Below are 20,202 nucleotides of genomic sequence, written 5' to 3' on the forward strand. Positions count from 1 at the left end.
TCTTTATAGAAAAAGCAGTGTGAAACACTGTTTGAGGTTAACTGGACAGTACAACTGACACTACTTTTACATAAAACATATTTTAAACCTATTATTCATATCTTTGCATTAAAAATAAGCAGTAGTAAAAATATACAAATCAAGATTATAATGACAAAATATTTACTTACCATAATCTGCAACAAGCCAATTGGGCTCTGCACATTAAATGGCGGAAGAATGAAGTTTGTTCCAATGTGCAACACCATTTCCAATGCATTTTACCTACTTATGCTTATGTCCAAAATTTGATACAGGTCCATAATTTTGGCGTCAAAACCCGAAATCGAATTTCATTTATATAACTCGTTATGTTTTTGAGTTAATATCTTGAGTTTTGAGTATTTGCACATATGTACAAATATACAGATCAATAGACAATCAACACTTTGGTATATATAGCCCAAATTTTGGCACAAGTCTGCAATTCTAGTAATAAAAGCATATGCCAGATTTCTTCCATCTAGTAGTGTCACAAAGACAGGAACATGAAGAGAGGCAGCATTCCATTGATGACAGATTTTTTTAAAAATTTGGCACAAATCTACAATGTTGGTGTTAATCTAACATGCCAAATCTCATTTTTGTCTAACTTTATGCATTTCTAAGTCATCTTCTTCACAAAAACTCATAATTTAAAAAAAAAATACTTTTTTGGATTCAAGGAGGTTTGGAGAGTTATTAAAATCTCAAGGCCGAATTATTTCAAAATTACAATATTTTTTCCTTGTACACTTCATACACAAGAAGACAAAGAAAAACTATCGCTCCTTTGAAACTATAAAATGAAGAAAGAAACGGAACATCCATTTTTGATAAATGAAAAAATTCAACATTTTCTTTTATTCAAATGTTTCATATCAAAGTTATTTTTCGTAACAGTTTTGAGTAGAACCATTAAAGTATTTGAAAAACAGAAGAAGCTGTGAAGTTCTTCTCTACTCCATTATTATTCCAAAATATTCCCTCATGGAATCAAGACCCACAGTTTAAGAAGCTCTACTCTAAAGTAAAAATTTACAAAACTTCATTAACTGTTCAATTAATTGTGTCTGTCTGATTAAATCACTATGGCATGTGTCTCGTCATGAATGAAATTGCATGTGATTATTGCATGTGATTATATGTGTGGCGAATGAAATGCAGTTTGTTTGCTTATTATTCAGAGCAATGCTCCTTCCTTCTGACTGTGGAATGTATAAATGTTTGCATTTTTCCTGAAATTTAAGATTAATGTAGTTCAGTGTATTTATTGTCTTTTCATGATTGAAATGTTGATTGTTTGTGATTCTCATCAGTGTGCCTCCCTTCTAATTAATGAATGTACAAAAGCTTGCATTCATAGGGAGATACTAAGTATTAAGAATAGCTTTTTTTTTAATTAAGATTATCTTTCATAAGTGTGTATTTAATGTCCTTTCTGTTTACTTTCTTGTGCAATTTTCTCTTTACTGTTTTGTTTTAGCGTGTACTTATTTGTTTATTGCTATTATGTGGCTACTTTTTAAATACTGTTAAATATAAATAATAAAAATACATGTGGACTTCAATTTTAGAATAAATAATTCATTTGTAATTACTGATTACAGTATGGTGTCGTATGTAGATTAAAATCAAAATGATTAATCTGTTTTTATTGATAATAAGCATGGTTAGTATTAATTATAACTAGCAATTATTAATACTATTCAACCTTTTAAAATGGTTATAAATAATATATATATATATATATCAACAAAAAAGGGATAGCTAAAAGAAATGAAAAATAATTCTTCATAAAAACAAACAAGATTTTATCCCTGAATTTTCTTGCTGTGAGGAGAGGAACACTTTTATTATTTCTGAATACTTGGTGTTTTTGAATAGAAAAAAAAACGTCTAAAATCAATAAAAATATTATAAGAAATTAGATAAACTTATATAATTAGCATGGGAAACGAATTTAAATCAAATATATATACGCAAGAGAATGTATATAAGAAGGAATTATAAATTGAATTAATAAAATATTCATCTGTGATATTTCCTACAAAAATAAAATTGCATTTACTCTCACTCTTAACTGTTAGAACTTAATTTAAAATTGGCAAAAAGATTATAATAAATTAGGGAAAACTAATATAATTAGCATAGAGTAAGATATGAAATCAAATGTATGTGCTCCAGATGATGTTTATAAATCGAATGAGTTATAGGTAATGTTGTCGTCGATTAAAAATGGATGTATTAGAAGAAAATACGGATGACGTTATGTAGTTATTCAGGCTTTATTTTGTGCAACCGCTTTCAACGGGTTACAGCATTCGAATGAACAAGATCACATTTGTTGTAGGTGGCGCTCTTGCATGCCATGACGTAACATTCCGCCCGGCGTTGAAATATGCAAGATTTCAAAACACTTTTAATTATACAATTAGCTTACATTTTCTAAAACCAAATAAACTATTCAGATGAAATATTTACAAGTGAACATCAAAATTGCAAAATATATATTAAATTTATATTAATTAAACTTATATATTAAACATGATATAAATACAATTATTATGTACATACAATATATACAACTATCTTAATTTTCAAAGTTATCCCTTATTGGTAAGAGACAAATTTTTGAAATAGGGCGTGTAAAAATACCTGTGTTAGTTTTTAATTTAACAACTCTTACTCTGCCTTCATTTCCATAAATTATCTCTAAAATTCTACCCATTGCCCATTTGCAAGGAGGCAAATCATTTTCCTTTAACAATACTAAACATCCGACCTTAACATTATTTTTTTTGAATTGCCACTTATTTCTTTGCTGTAAGTGGTTCAAATAGTCAATTTTCCAGCGTTTCCAAATTGTTTGAACACATTTGGTAGTATATTGCCAGCGCGACAACCTATTGTCAGAAATGTCTACAATTTCCGGTTCAGGTATTGAAGTTATTGGGCGTCCAATGATAAAGTGTCCAGGAGTTAAAACTTCATATTCATTAATATTATCTGATAATGGAATTAAGGGACGTGAGTTAAGTATACCTTCAATCTGAATTACTATTGTTTCAAATTCTTCAATAGTTGTTTTACTGTTAGCTAAAGTTCTATAAAGATGGTGTTTAAATGATTTTACTCCTGCTTCCCATAAGCCTCCGAAATTGGGAGAAGAAGGGGGTATAAATTTCCATTGGATTGATTCTGCGGATAGGTAATTGGCTAAAGTCTCATTAGTCTGACAAACTAGTTTTTTTAAGCGATTTAATTCTGAAGCTGCACCCTTGAAATTAGATGCATTATCCGACATCAATGTTGCAATGCGGCCTCTACGGGCGCAGAGTCTCTTTAAAGATGCAATGAAAGCTTCAGTCGTCAAATCTGTTACCGTTTCTAGGTGAATAGCTTTAGTTGACAAACATACAAAAATTGCTACATAAACCTTTGAATATATTCCCTTTCTTTGGTTTTTAAACTTTATTTGAAAAGGACCACAAAAATCTACACCAGAATTTAAAAATGGAGAACTAGGAGTTACTCTTTCTGAAGGTAAATTTCCCATTAACTGGTCTAACACCCTAGGCCTTTGCCTAAAACATCTAATACAATCATGGACAATTTTTCTTGCAATACCTTTACCATTTAAGGGCCAGTATTGTAGTCTAATTTGATGTAACAAACCTTGTGCACCAATATGTAGACATTTTTTATGTACATGCTCAAAAAGTAACTTAGTGAATGTATGCTTACTGGGTAAAATTATTTGATGTTTAGATTCAAATGGCAAGTCAGAATTTTTAAGTCTACCGCCAACTCTAAGTAATCCTTTTTCATCTAGGAACGGATCTAAAGATCTTAACTTACTTGTTTTAGAAATATTTTTACCTTTATTTAGTGCATGTATTTCTGATTTAAATTCACTCAACTGAGCTACACTAGCTAAATATTCAGTACTTTTTTGCAGCTCCTCAGTAGTTAAATATTTACTTATCTTATTACGAGACTCCTTAGCTTTAGTGTTGTTAATAAACCTGAAAATAAAGCTAACTATTCTAATTAATTTTATGAAATTATTTGTATGATTAAAGAGTTCATCATAAAAATTTGAATTAGAGTCATTAATATTCAGAGTCACAACACATTTTAGTTCATCAACAAAAGCAAAATCCTGCATGGATTGATTGTCTACTGGTTCATCAGTAAGTTCATCTGGACCAGCAAACCACATTTTATTTCTTATGAGTTCATCTGCACTGCATCCTTTAGAAATAATGTCAGCAGGATTGTTTCTGCTACTTACATGTTTCCAATGACAATCTGATGTGAGCGTTTGGATCTCCGCAACCCTATTGCTGACGAATGTTTTTAGCTTATAGGGCTCAGTCTTGATCCACGCCAAAACAATAGTAGAGTCTGTCCACAATGAGATAACATCAATGGGTAATTGCAGAATTGGAACTATCTTTTTCACTAATCTAGATAACAGCAACGCAGCACACAGTTCAAGTCGGGGAATGGTAAGTGACTTTAATGGAGCCACTCTGGATTTGCTGCACACTAGACTAGTTTTAAACTGTCCAGATTGGGTGAAGCACTTTAAATAGACAATAGCAGCATAGGCACGTTCTGATGCATCAGAAAATCCATGAATCTCAATGCGAACTGCATCAGGAAGTAGAATAAACCTTTGAATTCTGAAGTTGTTTACTTCCGAGAGTTTTATGTAGAACCTTTTCCATTCTGTCATTGCATCAGATGGTAATTTTTCATTCCAGTCCAATTTTATCTTCCAAAGTCCTTGGATAAATATTTTTGCCTTTGTAATGAGAGGGCCTAAAAGTCCAAGTGGATCATAAAGACTCGCTATTTCTGACAGCACTTCCCTTTTTGAAAAAGAGTCCTTAGGCTTGATCTTTACCTTATATGTAAAGCAATCTTCTTTTGGATCCCAAAACATACCTAATGTTTTTACAGAACTAACACCTTGTTCTTTCGAAAATGAATAGGATGTGGTAGACAGGTTTTGTAGTAAATTAGAGTTATTAGCGACCCATTTGTGAAGCTCAAATCCAGCTCTTCCGAGGAGTTCAGAAATCTGGGTTTGAAGATTTTTAGTATCTTCTAGCGTTGCATCACCTGACAGAATGTCATCCATGTAGAAATCAGAACAAATCACATCTGCAGCCTTAGGAAAGTCCTTTTTTTCCTCATCTGCTAAAGCTCTTAAAGTCCTGGTAGCCAAAAATGGCGCAGAAACTGTTCCATAGGTTACTGTAGACAGTTTGTAAATCTTCACTGGACCATCAGCACTTGATTTCCAGACAATACGCTGTAAGTCTCTTTGAGTGGGATCGATCAGTATTTGTCTGTACATTTTTTTAATATCTGCACTAAATGCATATCTGTGCTTTCTGAATCTACTTACTATGGAAAAAAGATCTTGCTGAATAATACCTCCATTTAGTAAAATGGAATTCAGAGAATATCCACTTGTTGTTTTTGCACTTGCATCAAAAACCACTCTTAAGGGAGTTGACGTTTTCTCAGGTTTATATATCGCATGGTGGGGAATGTAATAGTTCACATTGCTATCAGCTTCAATTTTAATCTCCTCCATGTGTTCTAAACTCTCATATTCTCGCATAAATTCCTTATATAAGATTTCCATAGTATTATTTTTGTTTAATTTATTCCAGATACCATTTAGGCGCTTGATTGCATTTTCTTTGGAATTTCCTAGTAATGATTCGGCATTTTCCTTTATGGGTAATTGAACTATAAATCTTCCAGTTTTATCTCTTTTATAGGTTTTAACAAAATGCTCCTCACAATAAATTTCTTCTTCACTCTTTGTTATTTCTTTAACATTATCCGGCAATGATTCCAATTCAAAAAATTGTTTAACTGCTTCATCTAAATTTGGTTCACTTACGAGATAACAATTGGCTTTTTGAGGTAACTGGGGAAGAATGCCTGTAACTAAATAACCAAACTTAGTATTTTGTAATATTACATCTCCATTTTGCAGACGAAGTTGCTCAGGTTTTAAAATCTCAAAAAATAGCTCACTTCCTAATAGTATATCAATTTGACCTGGTGTGTGGAAATTGAAATCAGCTAGTTCAATTGAACAGGGAATATTTAATGCAGATATATTTAATTTCGATACAGGAATCTCATCGGTTATTTTAGGAAGAATAGAACATTTCACCATGTGTGAAAATGAATAATCTCGATTTGATACTTCAATGTTAGCAGCGTGTTTAATAAACTGCGTAATTCCATTTATACCAGTTATACCTTGTTTTATTGATTTTAGTTTGATTCCCAATTTTCTAGCTACATCTTCTCGAAGAATACATAAAGTCGAAGCATTGTCTAAGAGCCCTCTTAATTGAACTCTCCGACCATCTGCAGTTTTCACATAAATAAGAAGAGTGTTTAATATAACTGATTTATTCCCTTCTATCGGATTCAACGTCAAAGCAGATACTTCGGTTAGTACGTTTAGTTTCGGTTTCGTTTCTGCATCTGTTTGGCTTTCGCTCGCCCGTGCCCTTGAATCTGAAGTGGTAGCGCGATTTTCAGCTGACTCATCATGTATGAGCGAGTTATGCCTTTTACCGCAACTTGGAATGCTGCAAGAATATTTTGATTTGCAGATTCCCGGGTGAGGTTTAAGACAGTTGATGCATAATTTGTTATTCCTAACAAAGTTCTTTCTGTCATCGATAGACATATTTTGAAAGGTAACGCATCTAAATAGTGCGTGATAGTTTTTGCATAAAATACAAGCTTTAGCATTGGAATTTTTATTATTAACTATAAGTGTTTTCGCTCTTTTAAATATGCTCGTATTTTGTGGACGTTCGTATTTACTTGGAATACGGTTAATACTTTCTAACAAAGAACTTCGCTTTTCTAGAAACTTCATCAAATTTTCAAATGTAGGAATTTTTGCCGTATTTAGAGAAAGCTCGAATTGCTTCCTTGTCTCTTTATCTACTTTCTGTAGAATGATGTTTACAAGCATTAAATCAGATAGCTTATTTTGTTCGAATGTAAGAACCTTTAACGCTCTGATGTTTTTATTAACGCAGTCTATTAAGGCACACAGTTCTTTAGCAGATTCGCTACGAATTTTCTCAAAATTTATTATTTCTAATATATGAGATTCTATCAATTGACGTTGATTCTCATAACGATCTGATAATGCTTTAAAGAGTGATTGAAAGTTATCACTAGACGATTCTAATAATTTAGCTTCTCCTCTTAAGCATGCACGGAGATAATACAGCTTTTGAGAATCATTTAATTGCTCATTGTTGCTAATTAAATTAACAAATAAATTTTTAAAATTTGCAAAATCAGCTATTTTTCCAGAAAATTCTGGTAATGGAATTTCCGGTAGTCGGATTTTAGTTACTGCATTATCCTTTGAAACAGGGTTAATTTTAAATTCATCTTTAATTGAATTTAATAGCAATTTCAGACCTACCTCTGTTTCTTCAATCCGTATATTTATTTGATCAATATCTTCTAGGATGGTTTCTATATCTTCCGACGTTTCAATACCGCAATATTGTTCGGATATCTTGTCCAATTGTGCTTGCAATTGTCCAAGTTTCCTTAATTTCACTTCTAATTCCATTGCGTTAATGTCCTTGGAAGCTGACTTTTCGGCATTAAAACTTTCGATTCTTTTCAAAGTAGTTTTTATCGAGCCTTTCAGTTTATTTAGTTTCTTTTCTGAAACCGCTTCTTGGTCATCGCTTTTTTCAACTTTTTTATCCATGGTATTTGCTCCGGCTCGCTTTTGACCAATGTTGTCGTCGATTAAAAATGGATGTATTAGAAGAAAATACGGATGACGTTATGTAGTTATTCAGGCTTTATTTTGTGCAACCGCTTTCAACGGGTTACAGCATTCGAATGAACAAGATCACATTTGTTGTAGGTGGCGCTCTTGCATGCCATGACGTAACAGGTAATAATCAAAGGAAAATTCATCTGAACTGAAGGAAGGACAATAATTAAATTACCTTTATTTGCGCTACTAAATGTTAAAATCTAATTTAAAATGGGCAAAAAGGTTATAAGGGAAAACCAATATAATTAGCACAGAGTAAGATATCAAATCAAATGTCTGTGCTCTAGATGATGCTTATAAATAGAATGAGTTATAGGTAATAATCAAAGGAAAATTCATCTGAACTGAAGGAAGGACAATTCACCTTTATTTGCGCTACTAAATGTTAAAATCTAATTTAAAATGAGCAAAAATGTTGTAAGAAATTAGGGAGAACCAATATAAGTAGCATAGAGTAAGATATGAAATCAAATGTCTGTGCTCTAGAGAATGTATATAAATCTAATGAGTTATAAGTAATAGTCAAAGGAACATTCATCTGTGATATTTCCTACAATAATAAAGTTGCCTTTACTGGTATTCTTTATTTGGTATGAATTGAGGCGGCATTACTGTATTGTTACACTCCCGATTTATCGATTTACAGTATAAGATTAGACTGAGAAGCAACCAATGATAATTAACTATTACTGGCGAGTGAAAAAGAGACAGATGTCTGTGATATTGCAGCAAAATTATCAGAGAAACTAGTACACTAATTAATTAGATCAATTCAAAGAAACTGATATTAACAAAATACATAAAACATTTCACCTAATTGATTGATGAATTTGATTTTAAGGGAAAAGAAAATTCTGAATAATACAGGAAGCGAAATGGTTTTTCAAAAATCCCTTATGGCTATCCTCTGTCATGGTTAACATTAAAATACCATTAGACAGCAGTTATCAGTTAGTTCACCTGCCTTACTAATTGGTTGTCATTGATTCTGCGGAAAAGGGATGCTCCAGTGCGGAAAGGACTAGCAGGCACAAATAAAAGATCTTTTTGACTCACAGAAATAAATCTTTTTATTGTAGCTTCATGCCTAATTATCCCAGATCTACGAATCAAGAATCAATGACTGATAGGTTATTCTTTGTATTAATAATTGTGTGTTCCAAATGAAAAGAACGTCATTGGTATCATACTAATTTCTGATCTCTAGTGTAGAAAGATTAGTAGCTGCGTTATTCCCGTTGATTTATTCAACAATATAAAGCACTTCATTTCATCCCTTCGCCATGATGGAAATATAAGTCAATTCACAAGCAGGTCTCTTAATAGTAAACATTCATTGGATCAAATATTTGATTCCATTTTTTAAGATGGCATAAAAATCCTAAAAAAAGTATCAGTTTATGTGTTTTAAATCATTTCTTTGTAAACTTTTAAGACTCACGCTGCCAAAATTTTGCGAGCTTTGGAGGATCTCTACGCTTGGTTACCCCTGGCCACCATAGTAGATAGCAAGGTGTTCATAGTTCACGGAGGTGTATCTAACAACACAAATTTGAAAGACGTTGCCGCAATTGATCGACATAAGGTAAGTATTTTGTTCTATAATTCCTAGAATCTGAAATGAAAGATTTTTTTTAGAAGTCAACAGAAATCTACGATGATATACATATATGTAACATATTTTCCCATGGGAAGGCATGGTTTATACAAGGGGATGCGTCCGTTCATACCGAGACACAAGAGAAAGTTTCTGAAAATTTTTTCCCTCGTCGCTTTTACAGAGAGATTTTTATAGGGATTGACACGTGTCCATTGAGGAAAGGAGATCTTACGAATCTTTCGAAAGAATGCCGTGTGTGCACCGTGAGAATTACACAGTCTTTAAAGAGCGTGTTAGAAGTAATTAATAAAAAAGGAGGATTTGGGTCATGAAATAAAAGAAGATTTCAGAATAAAGGAGTGCGGACTAATCTAAGATTTTTAAAAAATAGGAGAATAGGATTATTTTAATTTTTGAATCAGAAGACAGTTTCCAAGACAGTGAGGACACTTTGCATTTTTAAATTCGCTTTAATCCATCCTGGGAAGGCCTAATTTATTTACAAGAGGCGCGGACAAAGCACGTCCGCTCACAGCAACAGATTAGGTAAGAGAAGACGGAAATAAATTATCCCTGATCTTATATAACATGAGATATTGAAAGGGAAAACATTTCTTCACAGTGCTTAAATACAATGAGATTTCGATTGGGATTTTTGCTACACGCGCCTATCCAAGCAAGGTAAATACAGGGATCTTTTTTAAAAGAATGTGCTTGCTGGACAATGTTCTATCCCTTCACGCGGAGAGTGGGAACCGCTGACGAAAGCATTTTCAAAAACTTTTGTTGCATTAATTAAATAGAAAAAGTGGAATGGGATCATGATATAAGAGAATATTCTAGAATGAAGTTAATGTGGGCTAAATTGAGCTAGAAATTAAGAAATTAATTAAGTTTAAATTAAATTTTTAACACACACTCATTTTATATATATATTGTTTGTTATTGTTTGTTGAAATTCGTTATCGATCACCCGACGTTGGAAAATATTTGGATTATTTTAACGTTTTTATGCATTTTCCCTTAAATTATCATTAAAACTTACATTTTTAAGAACAGATTATTCAGTCACCAGTAATGGATATTTAAATTAGCATTTAATATTATATTTTTATGCTTTCAACTTGATTTATTTTTTAAAAATAAACGCTATTTAAAAAATTTAATGGTAGAATTGAGGACTAACATTTTGAAGTACGACCTATGATTATAACAGCTTTTTCACCCATAGCTTTTTCCCTTTGAATTATTGATAAAGATTCAGTCAAATGAATGATTAAATTAAAAGTATAATTCCTAAATTTTATGCATAGTTTATTTAAAAGGAAACACCGTTTTTGGAACTTTTTGTTATAAAAAGGGACTTCTTAAACTATAAGCTTTTGTTTGGTTGGGTATTTAATATGCTGTTTTTAAATTACCAAAATTTAACCAATCAGAACAAGTTATTAAATCAGTAATATGTTTAGAAATGTGATTTTCAATTAACATACTCATGTTTTAGGTGTTTCTTGTTTTGTTCCTGTTACTTTTGATTAAAAAATAACTATTTAGGTTAGAATCCATGCTATTCCAACGATTTTAGGACATTACATTTGTGGTAGTAAAATTTTATTTCAAATTTTTTTCATTTTGAGTTTTTTTTCTCAAAAAATAGATAGTTTCTCTCAGATATATGCTATTCTGGCGATTTTAGTATATCACATATTTGTAACTAAAATATTCCTTTTCAGTTTCTGACAGTTCTGCGACCCCCAATGAAGGATGGCAAGATGATACAGGAGCCTGGTGAGTGGAAGCAGGTAAGGATGAATTTTTTCTGAACTTTTTCTGATTTTTTTTTTATTAGAGAATTTTGATTTTAGATTGCATTGTGCATATTGAATATTAGTATACATAATGAATAGGGATTGCAATACCTGACCAAAATTTCAATACCGGTATTCGATATTTTTTAAATCTTAATACCGGGATACCGGTTTTAATATCGGTATTAGAAATTTTAGAAAAAGAAAGAAAACACAGGTGTTTCTTTGTTTTATATACCAGTTTTGTTAGAGAGTGAAAATATCACAAAAAATAATTTGTAACTTATAAATTATAACAGTATATAACCAAAAAAGTAAAGGAACATCTTATTTATTTAAATCACAAAAAAAAGTGTAAATATCACTATTCAGTCTGTGGTACTATTACAAATTTTTGAAATGTGATCTAAAAAAACAATGCATCAATTGTACTGTCATTAAGCATGAAAAGTAATTTTGTGTAAAAATTACCAGCTGTCGAAAACGCTCTTTCGGCATCTACGCTAGTTGGTGGTACTGTTAGCAATGCGCGATATACTTTTTCCAAGTATTTACCTCTAAATCCCTCATCTTCAAATGAATCGATTTCGCGTCGGATGGTTTTGGATATAGCTGATTTCTGTATTGTATTTTGGTTCGTTGAAATTTTTTTATTTATCGCTAATTCTAATTTTTGTTCTAGAGACAATTCCTTTTCACTATCGACAGTAGTGACATCATAATCTTCGATAATTGAACCGAATTCTGAATGTGGATAGGTTTGTGGGAAAAAAATTTTTAAGAAACTTTACTCTAATTTAATCAGATTTGAATTGGTTATTCTCTTTTCTTCTTTTCATTTTCATTTTTAAAATCATTATAATTATGTAAATACCAAAATACATTTTCTATTTCGGTATGCCTTTCTTCTGTGCGATTTTTCAATGTAATATATAATTCTTTAGATAGTGATGTGTGCTGTTCTTTCAGTGACTGCAACATGAAATTTATTGTTGCATTAGCTTTTAATAAATTAGAATCTCTCTGACATAATGCCTGAATAGTCAATTTTATTGGAAGTAGATCTGATACAGTTCTGGATATTAAATCGAATTCACTATCTGAAAAATTAATTTGTAGGTTTAAGTCGATTATTGCTTTTTGATTGGATTATGTAATATTTCAAAAAATCGTTCCATCATTAGGAATAAATTGTTCCAACGTGTTTTAGAATTTAATATTAACATATATTCTGTTTTATTTTCAGTTAGTATATATATTTTAGCAATATGTCATTTTTTATAGGGGAACGTTTAAATATCTTAACAATTTTTCGAACTTTATAAATTATAGGAAGCAATTCTGGATAGGTTAATATTTCATCCTCATTAGCAATATCTTCTTCAACAATTACATTGTCATTATCTTCATTGTCAATATCACTCTCACTCTTCCTTCAAAGTTGGAATCCGAAGTTTCTATATCCACAGTATCTGGATTCTTCTGTTCTTTATTTTTTTGATATAATACATCTATTACTCCTAATTGAATTCCTTGTGCATAGCACAACTGCTGATTTGTACCAATCAACTTTCCAACTTTTTTCATAATTGTTGCTCCATCAGTCGTTATGAATACAATATTTTCTTTCAGGGATAATCCATGTTTCGCTAATTTAGATTTAAGCACTTAATTAAGCCATAAATTAGCTAATTAATTTCGCCCGTTAGGGAGACATAAAAACAAAAACGTATGCTATTTGGTCATGTTGGCGATCCCTGAACATATAGTGGAGACAATTTAAAAAATTTCTAGTAAATACCGAAAAACCGGTATTAAAACTTGGGAATACCGGTATTACAAAATTGTACAAATGGCTCAAAATACCGGTATTCGGTATCCCGGTATACCGGTATTGCAATCCCTAATAATGAAGTATATTAATATTCAAATTAAGAAATTAACCGACATCTTGAGAATGAAAAATGCTCAAGAGGAATTAAACAAGTGGCAGTAGAATAAAAACGACGAATGTGGCTATAAAACATTTGCAAATCAGGATTAAGAAAATTAGAAAAGTACAACAGTCACATGTTCGCTACTGCACATAAAGTGAGGCAGTTCAAAATTTAAGATGAATTATCTCAGTCATTGCTTGTTTTGTAATAGTCACAGTTTTTGTTTTATGTCGCTAGGATACTAGTAAGCATTTACTAAATATAAGTATAGAGAATAGGGACCATATAAAAATTTAGATTTCGTAATTTTTCCAAAATCGATTTTGTTTCTTGTTTTTGTTTTTATTTTTAAATATACCATACCATGAATTTTCCTCTAAGTTAAAAGTTTATATTGCGCTTAGATGCATGCAATATTTAGTTCATGCTCTTTTCCCTTAGATCATCGATTTACTATGGAGTGATCCTCGCCCTAAGGCGGGTTGTTTCCACAATAACTTCCGCGGTGGAGGCTGCTTCTTCGGACCAGAAGTCACAAAATCATTTCTTGAGCGCCATCAATTGAAGTTACTCATTCGTTCCCATCAATGCAAAACTGACGGTTATGAGTATGCTCATAATGACCAGGTAAGCTTCCTGATACGTCTTTTTTTCTTCAATTTTCTGTTGAAAACAAAAACATTCTCTTAAAGCGGATACTGATAAACTTCATTTTTTTTTTTTTTTTTTTTTTTACTTATGACTCCATTTCGACAGTAAAAATTAAAAATCTTGTCCAATCCCGCCTGAGCATGAAAAACTTAAAAAAGAAATAAAATCGATGTGATTTTCTTTCCTGTCATATAATCCTCCAATGAGATAAACTGCGTTGATATATAAACAAACAATAAATAAATAAAATAAACTCTTTATCACTGAATTATTTATAAAAAATGTTATACCTAATAAAATGCACAGCAAAAAAATTAAGGTAATGCAAATTTATAACAGGACAATAATTATTTTGCGTGAATAAAAACCTGTGAAGTGTGCATCGCTTCAGATGGTTAGTCCTTTGAATATTCATTTTAAATACTTCAATGGCTTGTTATTGATGCAATGTCTTATTTGCTATTATCTGGCAAATAAGACAAGGTCTGGCATCAAATGGAAATGTATTATTGCCATTATCTTTCATGCTGTGTACGACTTGTAATGCAGTTATTCATAGAATTGTGATGCTGTGCTATAGTAAATTTCTATTTCATTAAATTTCTGTTGCAAACTTTATCTAGTATATCTATTTCTTTTACATAAGTCACTGCCAAACAGTTTACGTTGGGGCCTCCATACTCTATTGTATAAATAATTTGGTTCTGCGCGCTTGGTATATCCTCTAGAACCTTTTTTCTAATTATCCGCGACGCGGCAGACCTCGCCATAATTCTTGAAGTGAAAGGAGAAAGATCCGTTACTCCCCCAGGGAGCCTAGGGTGGTGCCCCTTTTTCTACGAAATGGTAATGGTAAATGCTTGGATATGAAATATCAACTAATGGACGGATGATAAGAGAACATTGCCACTGATTAGATTCCAACAATAACAGAAGCCCAAATACAACCTCAGGAAAGTCAAGTCACAGACCATGAGAACAAGGCTTACGTTTGCCCCCTAATTTTAGAATCACCATGTAAAGTATAGACCCAGATTTAAGAATGGAACTTCTTTATTACCTTCTATGTATAAGTTTTCTATATGCAATTACACTTGCTTTACAAATGCGGAAATTCTCTCTTGGTTTTTCCAACTCCAGGGAAAAATCCTTTCATTAATAACAATTTCTGGCCTTGCGTCATTCATTTGTTTCCGACTATTGCTGAAATAATAAAATCCCAAATTATTTGTTGAAATGTATTTCTAGAGATAACACAAGGTTGTTTTTCATTTCTTCTGCAGGTTATCACCGTTTTCTCCGCTTCGAACTATTACGATACAGGCAGCAATAGAGGAGCCTATATCAAATTGATTGGAGACGAACTTATAGTTCATCCCGTTCTGTACGTCAGCAGCAAACTGGCTCGCCATGCTACTTTACGCCAAAGGTGAGATACCATTGCTTCTTTGGTACTTTTAAATCAATAAAGATTTTCCGCAGAGCTCTTCTTTTTTTTTAACCATTTAGATAACTGTCTGATAAATCATATCACCTCAACAAAATGAATCTTACGAAACCTTTACGATCAATAAAAGTTTTCTCTATCTCATTTCTGTAATTCATAAAGAGATCCCTTTGCCTTAGCAGTTCAATGTAATTCATAAGGTGATCTCTTTACCTAAGCAGTCCAATGTATCTGAATGACCAGACTGCAACAAATAATAATCAGGGTACTGTAATCTGTGGAAAAATGTGCACTTATGAGCGATCTATGCACAATCTATTCTCCAAGGAGACACTTCCCATCATCAGCGATCTGGCCGTTACGCCGGCAATGCCATTATTTCTCTAATTTCAAGAAAAGCGAGAGCCTCCTTTCTGATTCTGACATTTTCTCTTCGACTACTTATGATGCCCCCCCCCTGGGACAAACCCATTTTCGTACAATAATTAAGGCATTTGAACGAAAAGACTTATTTCAAATAAATAATTAATGCATAAGAAGAAGATTATTTCACAAATTTTAATGAAATAGTGTGAATTAAAACAGTTTTCTTATCTATAGAGATATTGATGAAGAATCAAACTACGGCCTGGACAGATATTTATCTGGGTACGTGGTTTTAAAATTTCTCATCTCCCCCTCCCCCTTATAAATTACTTAAAAGCACCCTGTTAGGAATCGTGATCCGCAGTTTAATAATAGGAGAAATCTAACATTTATGGAATTTTAATTCCCTGCATTGGCCATATTAAGAGATAAAAAATGTATGTATTTATTTATCTGGTATCTTAAAATATTTGTTTGATACCTTAATCAAACTTTACACTATATATTCTCTGATGCATAACTAACGACTGCATTATGAATATTTATGTGTAATTAACCCTTCTTTGCATAATGATGGAAATTTCCATCATAACATTTAGAGAACAAAAAATTGTACTCAAAACAGTTGTACTGTAAATCGGTTGTTGCTGGCAATTTTTTCACGACCATTGCGTTATAAGGAACGCAACTGTCAAAAAAAATCGAATGTTATAATCACTATAGTGTGTTTGAACTTGTCATTCCGCTGTTTGTTGTGGTTTGTAGAAACATGCGATTTCTTGAAAAAATTTTTCAAACTAATCAGAGATTTTTTTTGCTAATAATGAGGAGAGAAGTTTCGAAGAGAAGGACATTGAAGATTTTGTACTGAGCTTAACATGTAAATTTGCATGTTGATGGATATTTCCATTATACTGTTTTTCAATTATTTTATATTATACGTTTATACTATGATTTTTTAAACATTTTTCCTTTAATCTAGAGCATGAATTATATCACCCTGATTTATTTCAAAAAAAATCACGCAAAGAAGGGTTAAGTATTTTATTCACAACGAAAAACGAAAAATAATGAGCAATTTGAAGCAAAATCTTATTATATTGTTGTTTACAATTTTTTTTCAGACAAGGCATTCTCGAACAGTCAGCTTTAAGGGAGCTCAAAAGACACATTGCTTCGAAGAGATTCGTGTTGATGCAGGAGTTCAATAAAAGAAACAAGGCTATGGTTTGTAAGTATTTCGTATTATCAACCTTTATATAATATTTTTAAAAATGAATTCGTTTAATAACAAGATATATAATTTCATCTGGAATAACAAGCTTATGGTAATTCCTTTAATAACTAGATATGTAATTTGATCTACAATAAGAAGCTTATGGGAATTCGTTTAATAACTAAATATGTAATTTCTTCTGCAATAAGAAGCTTATGGAAATTCGCTTAATAATTAGATATGTAATTTCATCTGCAATAAGAAGCTTATGGGAATTCTTTTTATAACGAAGAATACAATTTCATTCATTATGAGAAATTCATTTTAGACCTACTGATAAAAATTTCATGTTCATAAAGAGTTCATTTTAGAATGAGAATTATAATCTATAATAAAGAGTTTATAAGGAATTCATTTTAGAACGATGGATAAAAATTTCATGTATAGAGAGAGACACGTCCGTAAAGAATTCATTTTAGAATGGGATTTATAATCTATAATAAAGAGTTCATAAGGAATTCATTTTAGAATGGGATTTATAATCTATAATAAAGAGTTCATAAGGAATTCATTTTAGAACGATGGATAAAAATTTCATGTATATAGATATGTTCATAAAGAATTTATTTTAGAATGGGGTTTATAGTCTATAATAAAAAGTTAATAAAGAATTCATTTTAGAACGACAGATAAAAATTTCATGTATAGAGATATATTCGTAAAGAATTCATTTCAGAATGGGGGTTATAATCTATAATAACGAGTTAAAGAATTCATTTTCGAATGTAGGTATAATCTATAATGAAGAATTTTAGAGTGGAGGTTATAATCTATAATGAGGAGTTCTATAGAATTCATTTTAGAATAGGGTTATAATCTATAAAGAGGAGTTCATAAAGAATCTCATTTTAGAATGGAGATTACAATATATAATGAAGAGTTAATAAAAAATTCATTTTAAAATGAAGGTCGTAAGCTATATTGAGGAGATTATAAAGAATTCATTTTAGAATCGGGGTTATAGTCTATAGTTAGGAGTTCATAAGGAACTCATTTTAGAATGTGGGTTATATTCTATAATGAGGAGTTCATCAAGAATTCCCTTTAGAATGTTGATTATAATATATAATGAGGTTGCTCACAAGTAATTCATTTTAAAATGAAAATTATAATCTATAATGAGGAAATCATAAGGAATTCTTTTTAGAATGGAGGGGAGTATAATCTATAATGAGAAGTTCATAAGGAATTTATTTTAAATGAGGTTTATAACCTATAATGAGGAGATCTTTTGAAATTCATTTTAATTTTTTTTTAAGCCTTAGCTAAAAATTGACCTACACTTTTCGCTTTTTATTTGATTTCAGTTCTAAAATAAAGATAATAATTTAAACAAAAAGAAATAATACAGGAATTAAAAATTGCAATGGAAATTAAAAATAGAGCAACCTTTTGAAATATCCATTCATCAAAAATTAAATGAATAATTAAAAACTTTGACGCGATGTCATATCGGTTTAACTTGTTCTTTATTTTTAATGTGTTACCAAATTTTTAGAAAAGAAAAGAAAAACGATGAAATTCAGAAACAAAATTAGTACCCGTAGTGTAAGGTGATGTAACATAGTTATTAACTTATAGTCCTTCAGAAGTAAAAGAATAATACACATTTCGGTCGATAGAAAGAAAATGGTACTACTGTGCTAAAAATTATTATACTGAACATGCAGTACTTTTATCATAAACATTTATTGCTACTTGTCCAATATCTGTAGCTATGTCTTCACTCCTGAATGTGGGAAGTCCCTCAATTTTGATTTATTAAAACATCATAAATCCGATACCCCATTTTTTTATTTTCTTAACGACGAAGCTGTTTTGCGTTTCTCTCTAATGGCCATGATTCGGATTCTCTGGCAACCTAAAAATTGTATTTGTTTATATTTAATCATTCAAGTTACAAATAAACGGAATTATGGCTTTTTAACAACGACTGCACCTCTTTCAACTTTACAAAACAATAACTGTTGTCTATAATATATATATATAGAGAGAGGGGGGGAGGGTGTTGCCGAATTCGACCGACAAACTCAGAGGGGTGATAGTAGGCATCAAGAGAATAAAGAATCACCATACAACTTGGGGTCCTAAAATAATAGAAGGCAGGAGAACTGTTGGAAACTGTAAAAAATAACAAATGGTGTTTCAACTATGAATTTTTTTTAAGTGAAAGCACATTCATAAAAGTTTTTTTCTTTTCATGCTGGTAACATGCGGCAACACCCTGTGTGTGTATGTATATATATATATATATATATATATATATATATATATATATATATATATATATATATATATATATATATATATATATATATATATATATATATATAATCGAAGCCGCATATATAAGCATATACCGCACAGCCTAGAATTTTTGAGCAGGGCATCATTAAATACCTCCTATTTAATTTGGATCGTCCTGTGTATTAAGAATAATATCGTGTAAATGATGATATAATTTTCATGTTCGTTTCTGATCATACATAAATATTGGAAAATCTATCACAGAAAAAAAGAAATCTTATTTTTTGTCTAGTAAGAAATTCAAAAGATACCACACAATGATTTTTTGAAAATGTTTATACTTAAATTTCCCTCCCAGGTTCAATCTTCGTAGGAAAAACTTTCTTAAGACAGAATTTAATTTCACTTTTATTTAAAGTTAAATGTATCTTGATAAACTGAGATAATTAGTTTTTTCAAACTATATTGAAATTTTAAAATATTTCAGTCTTTCTGGTTTATCTATAATAGTAAATAGTATTCTAAAAGATAGTTGAAATTAAAGAACGGATTCCAGACTGCTCTGAAAATAAGATGCTTTTAAGTTTATTGCTTTTCCTGAAAAACGATCGCATTTTTTACAAGATTTGTTACTATTCCTAACTTTTATTCCGTTATTCAGTTTGATAATTACATAAAGAAACTAATGAGGCGTATTAAAAAAACTTCTGAAACTTTGTTTTCGTGAAGGTAATTACACATCACTTCCATTATATTAAGTGCTCTTTTGTTGGCAGATTTCAAATAAAATACAGAAATCATAAAAATGAATTTTGTTTAAAGTTATTAAATAGAAAATCAGTCGAGTTAGTGAAAGGTTTATATCGAAAATCTATAGAGTTAGGGAAATGTTTATAAAATTATCAATGTTAAAGATGATGAACTCAGGAAGATTCAAAATAACAAAGAATTCTGTAATGGAATTTAAAATGAGCCAAAACTCACA

The 20,202-nt window shown here is 30.9% G+C and overlaps 1 protein-coding gene across 6 annotated transcripts in view; it reads left to right on the forward strand.

Moving 5' to 3' along the window:
• Positions 1-20,202, forward strand: part of LOC129958356 (serine/threonine-protein phosphatase with EF-hands 2-like) — a 136,712-nt gene that overhangs the window by 99,198 nt on the left and 17,312 nt on the right. For all 6 annotated transcript variants that reach the window (XM_056070786.1, XM_056070788.1, XM_056070789.1 and 3 more), the window contains 5 exons: positions 9,321-9,470; positions 11,219-11,287; positions 13,672-13,857; positions 15,165-15,310; positions 16,819-16,925. In XM_056070786.1, coding sequence (XP_055926761.1) covers positions 9,321-9,470; positions 11,219-11,287; positions 13,672-13,857; positions 15,165-15,310; positions 16,819-16,925 — 658 coding nt within the window. The remainder of the gene's footprint in view (positions 1-9,320; positions 9,471-11,218; positions 11,288-13,671; positions 13,858-15,164; positions 15,311-16,818; positions 16,926-20,202) is intronic.

Source organism: Argiope bruennichi, chromosome X1 (assembly GCF_947563725.1).
Source record: "Argiope bruennichi chromosome X1, qqArgBrue1.1, whole genome shotgun sequence".
Classification (NCBI taxonomy): domain Eukaryota; kingdom Metazoa; phylum Arthropoda; class Arachnida; order Araneae; family Araneidae; genus Argiope; species Argiope bruennichi.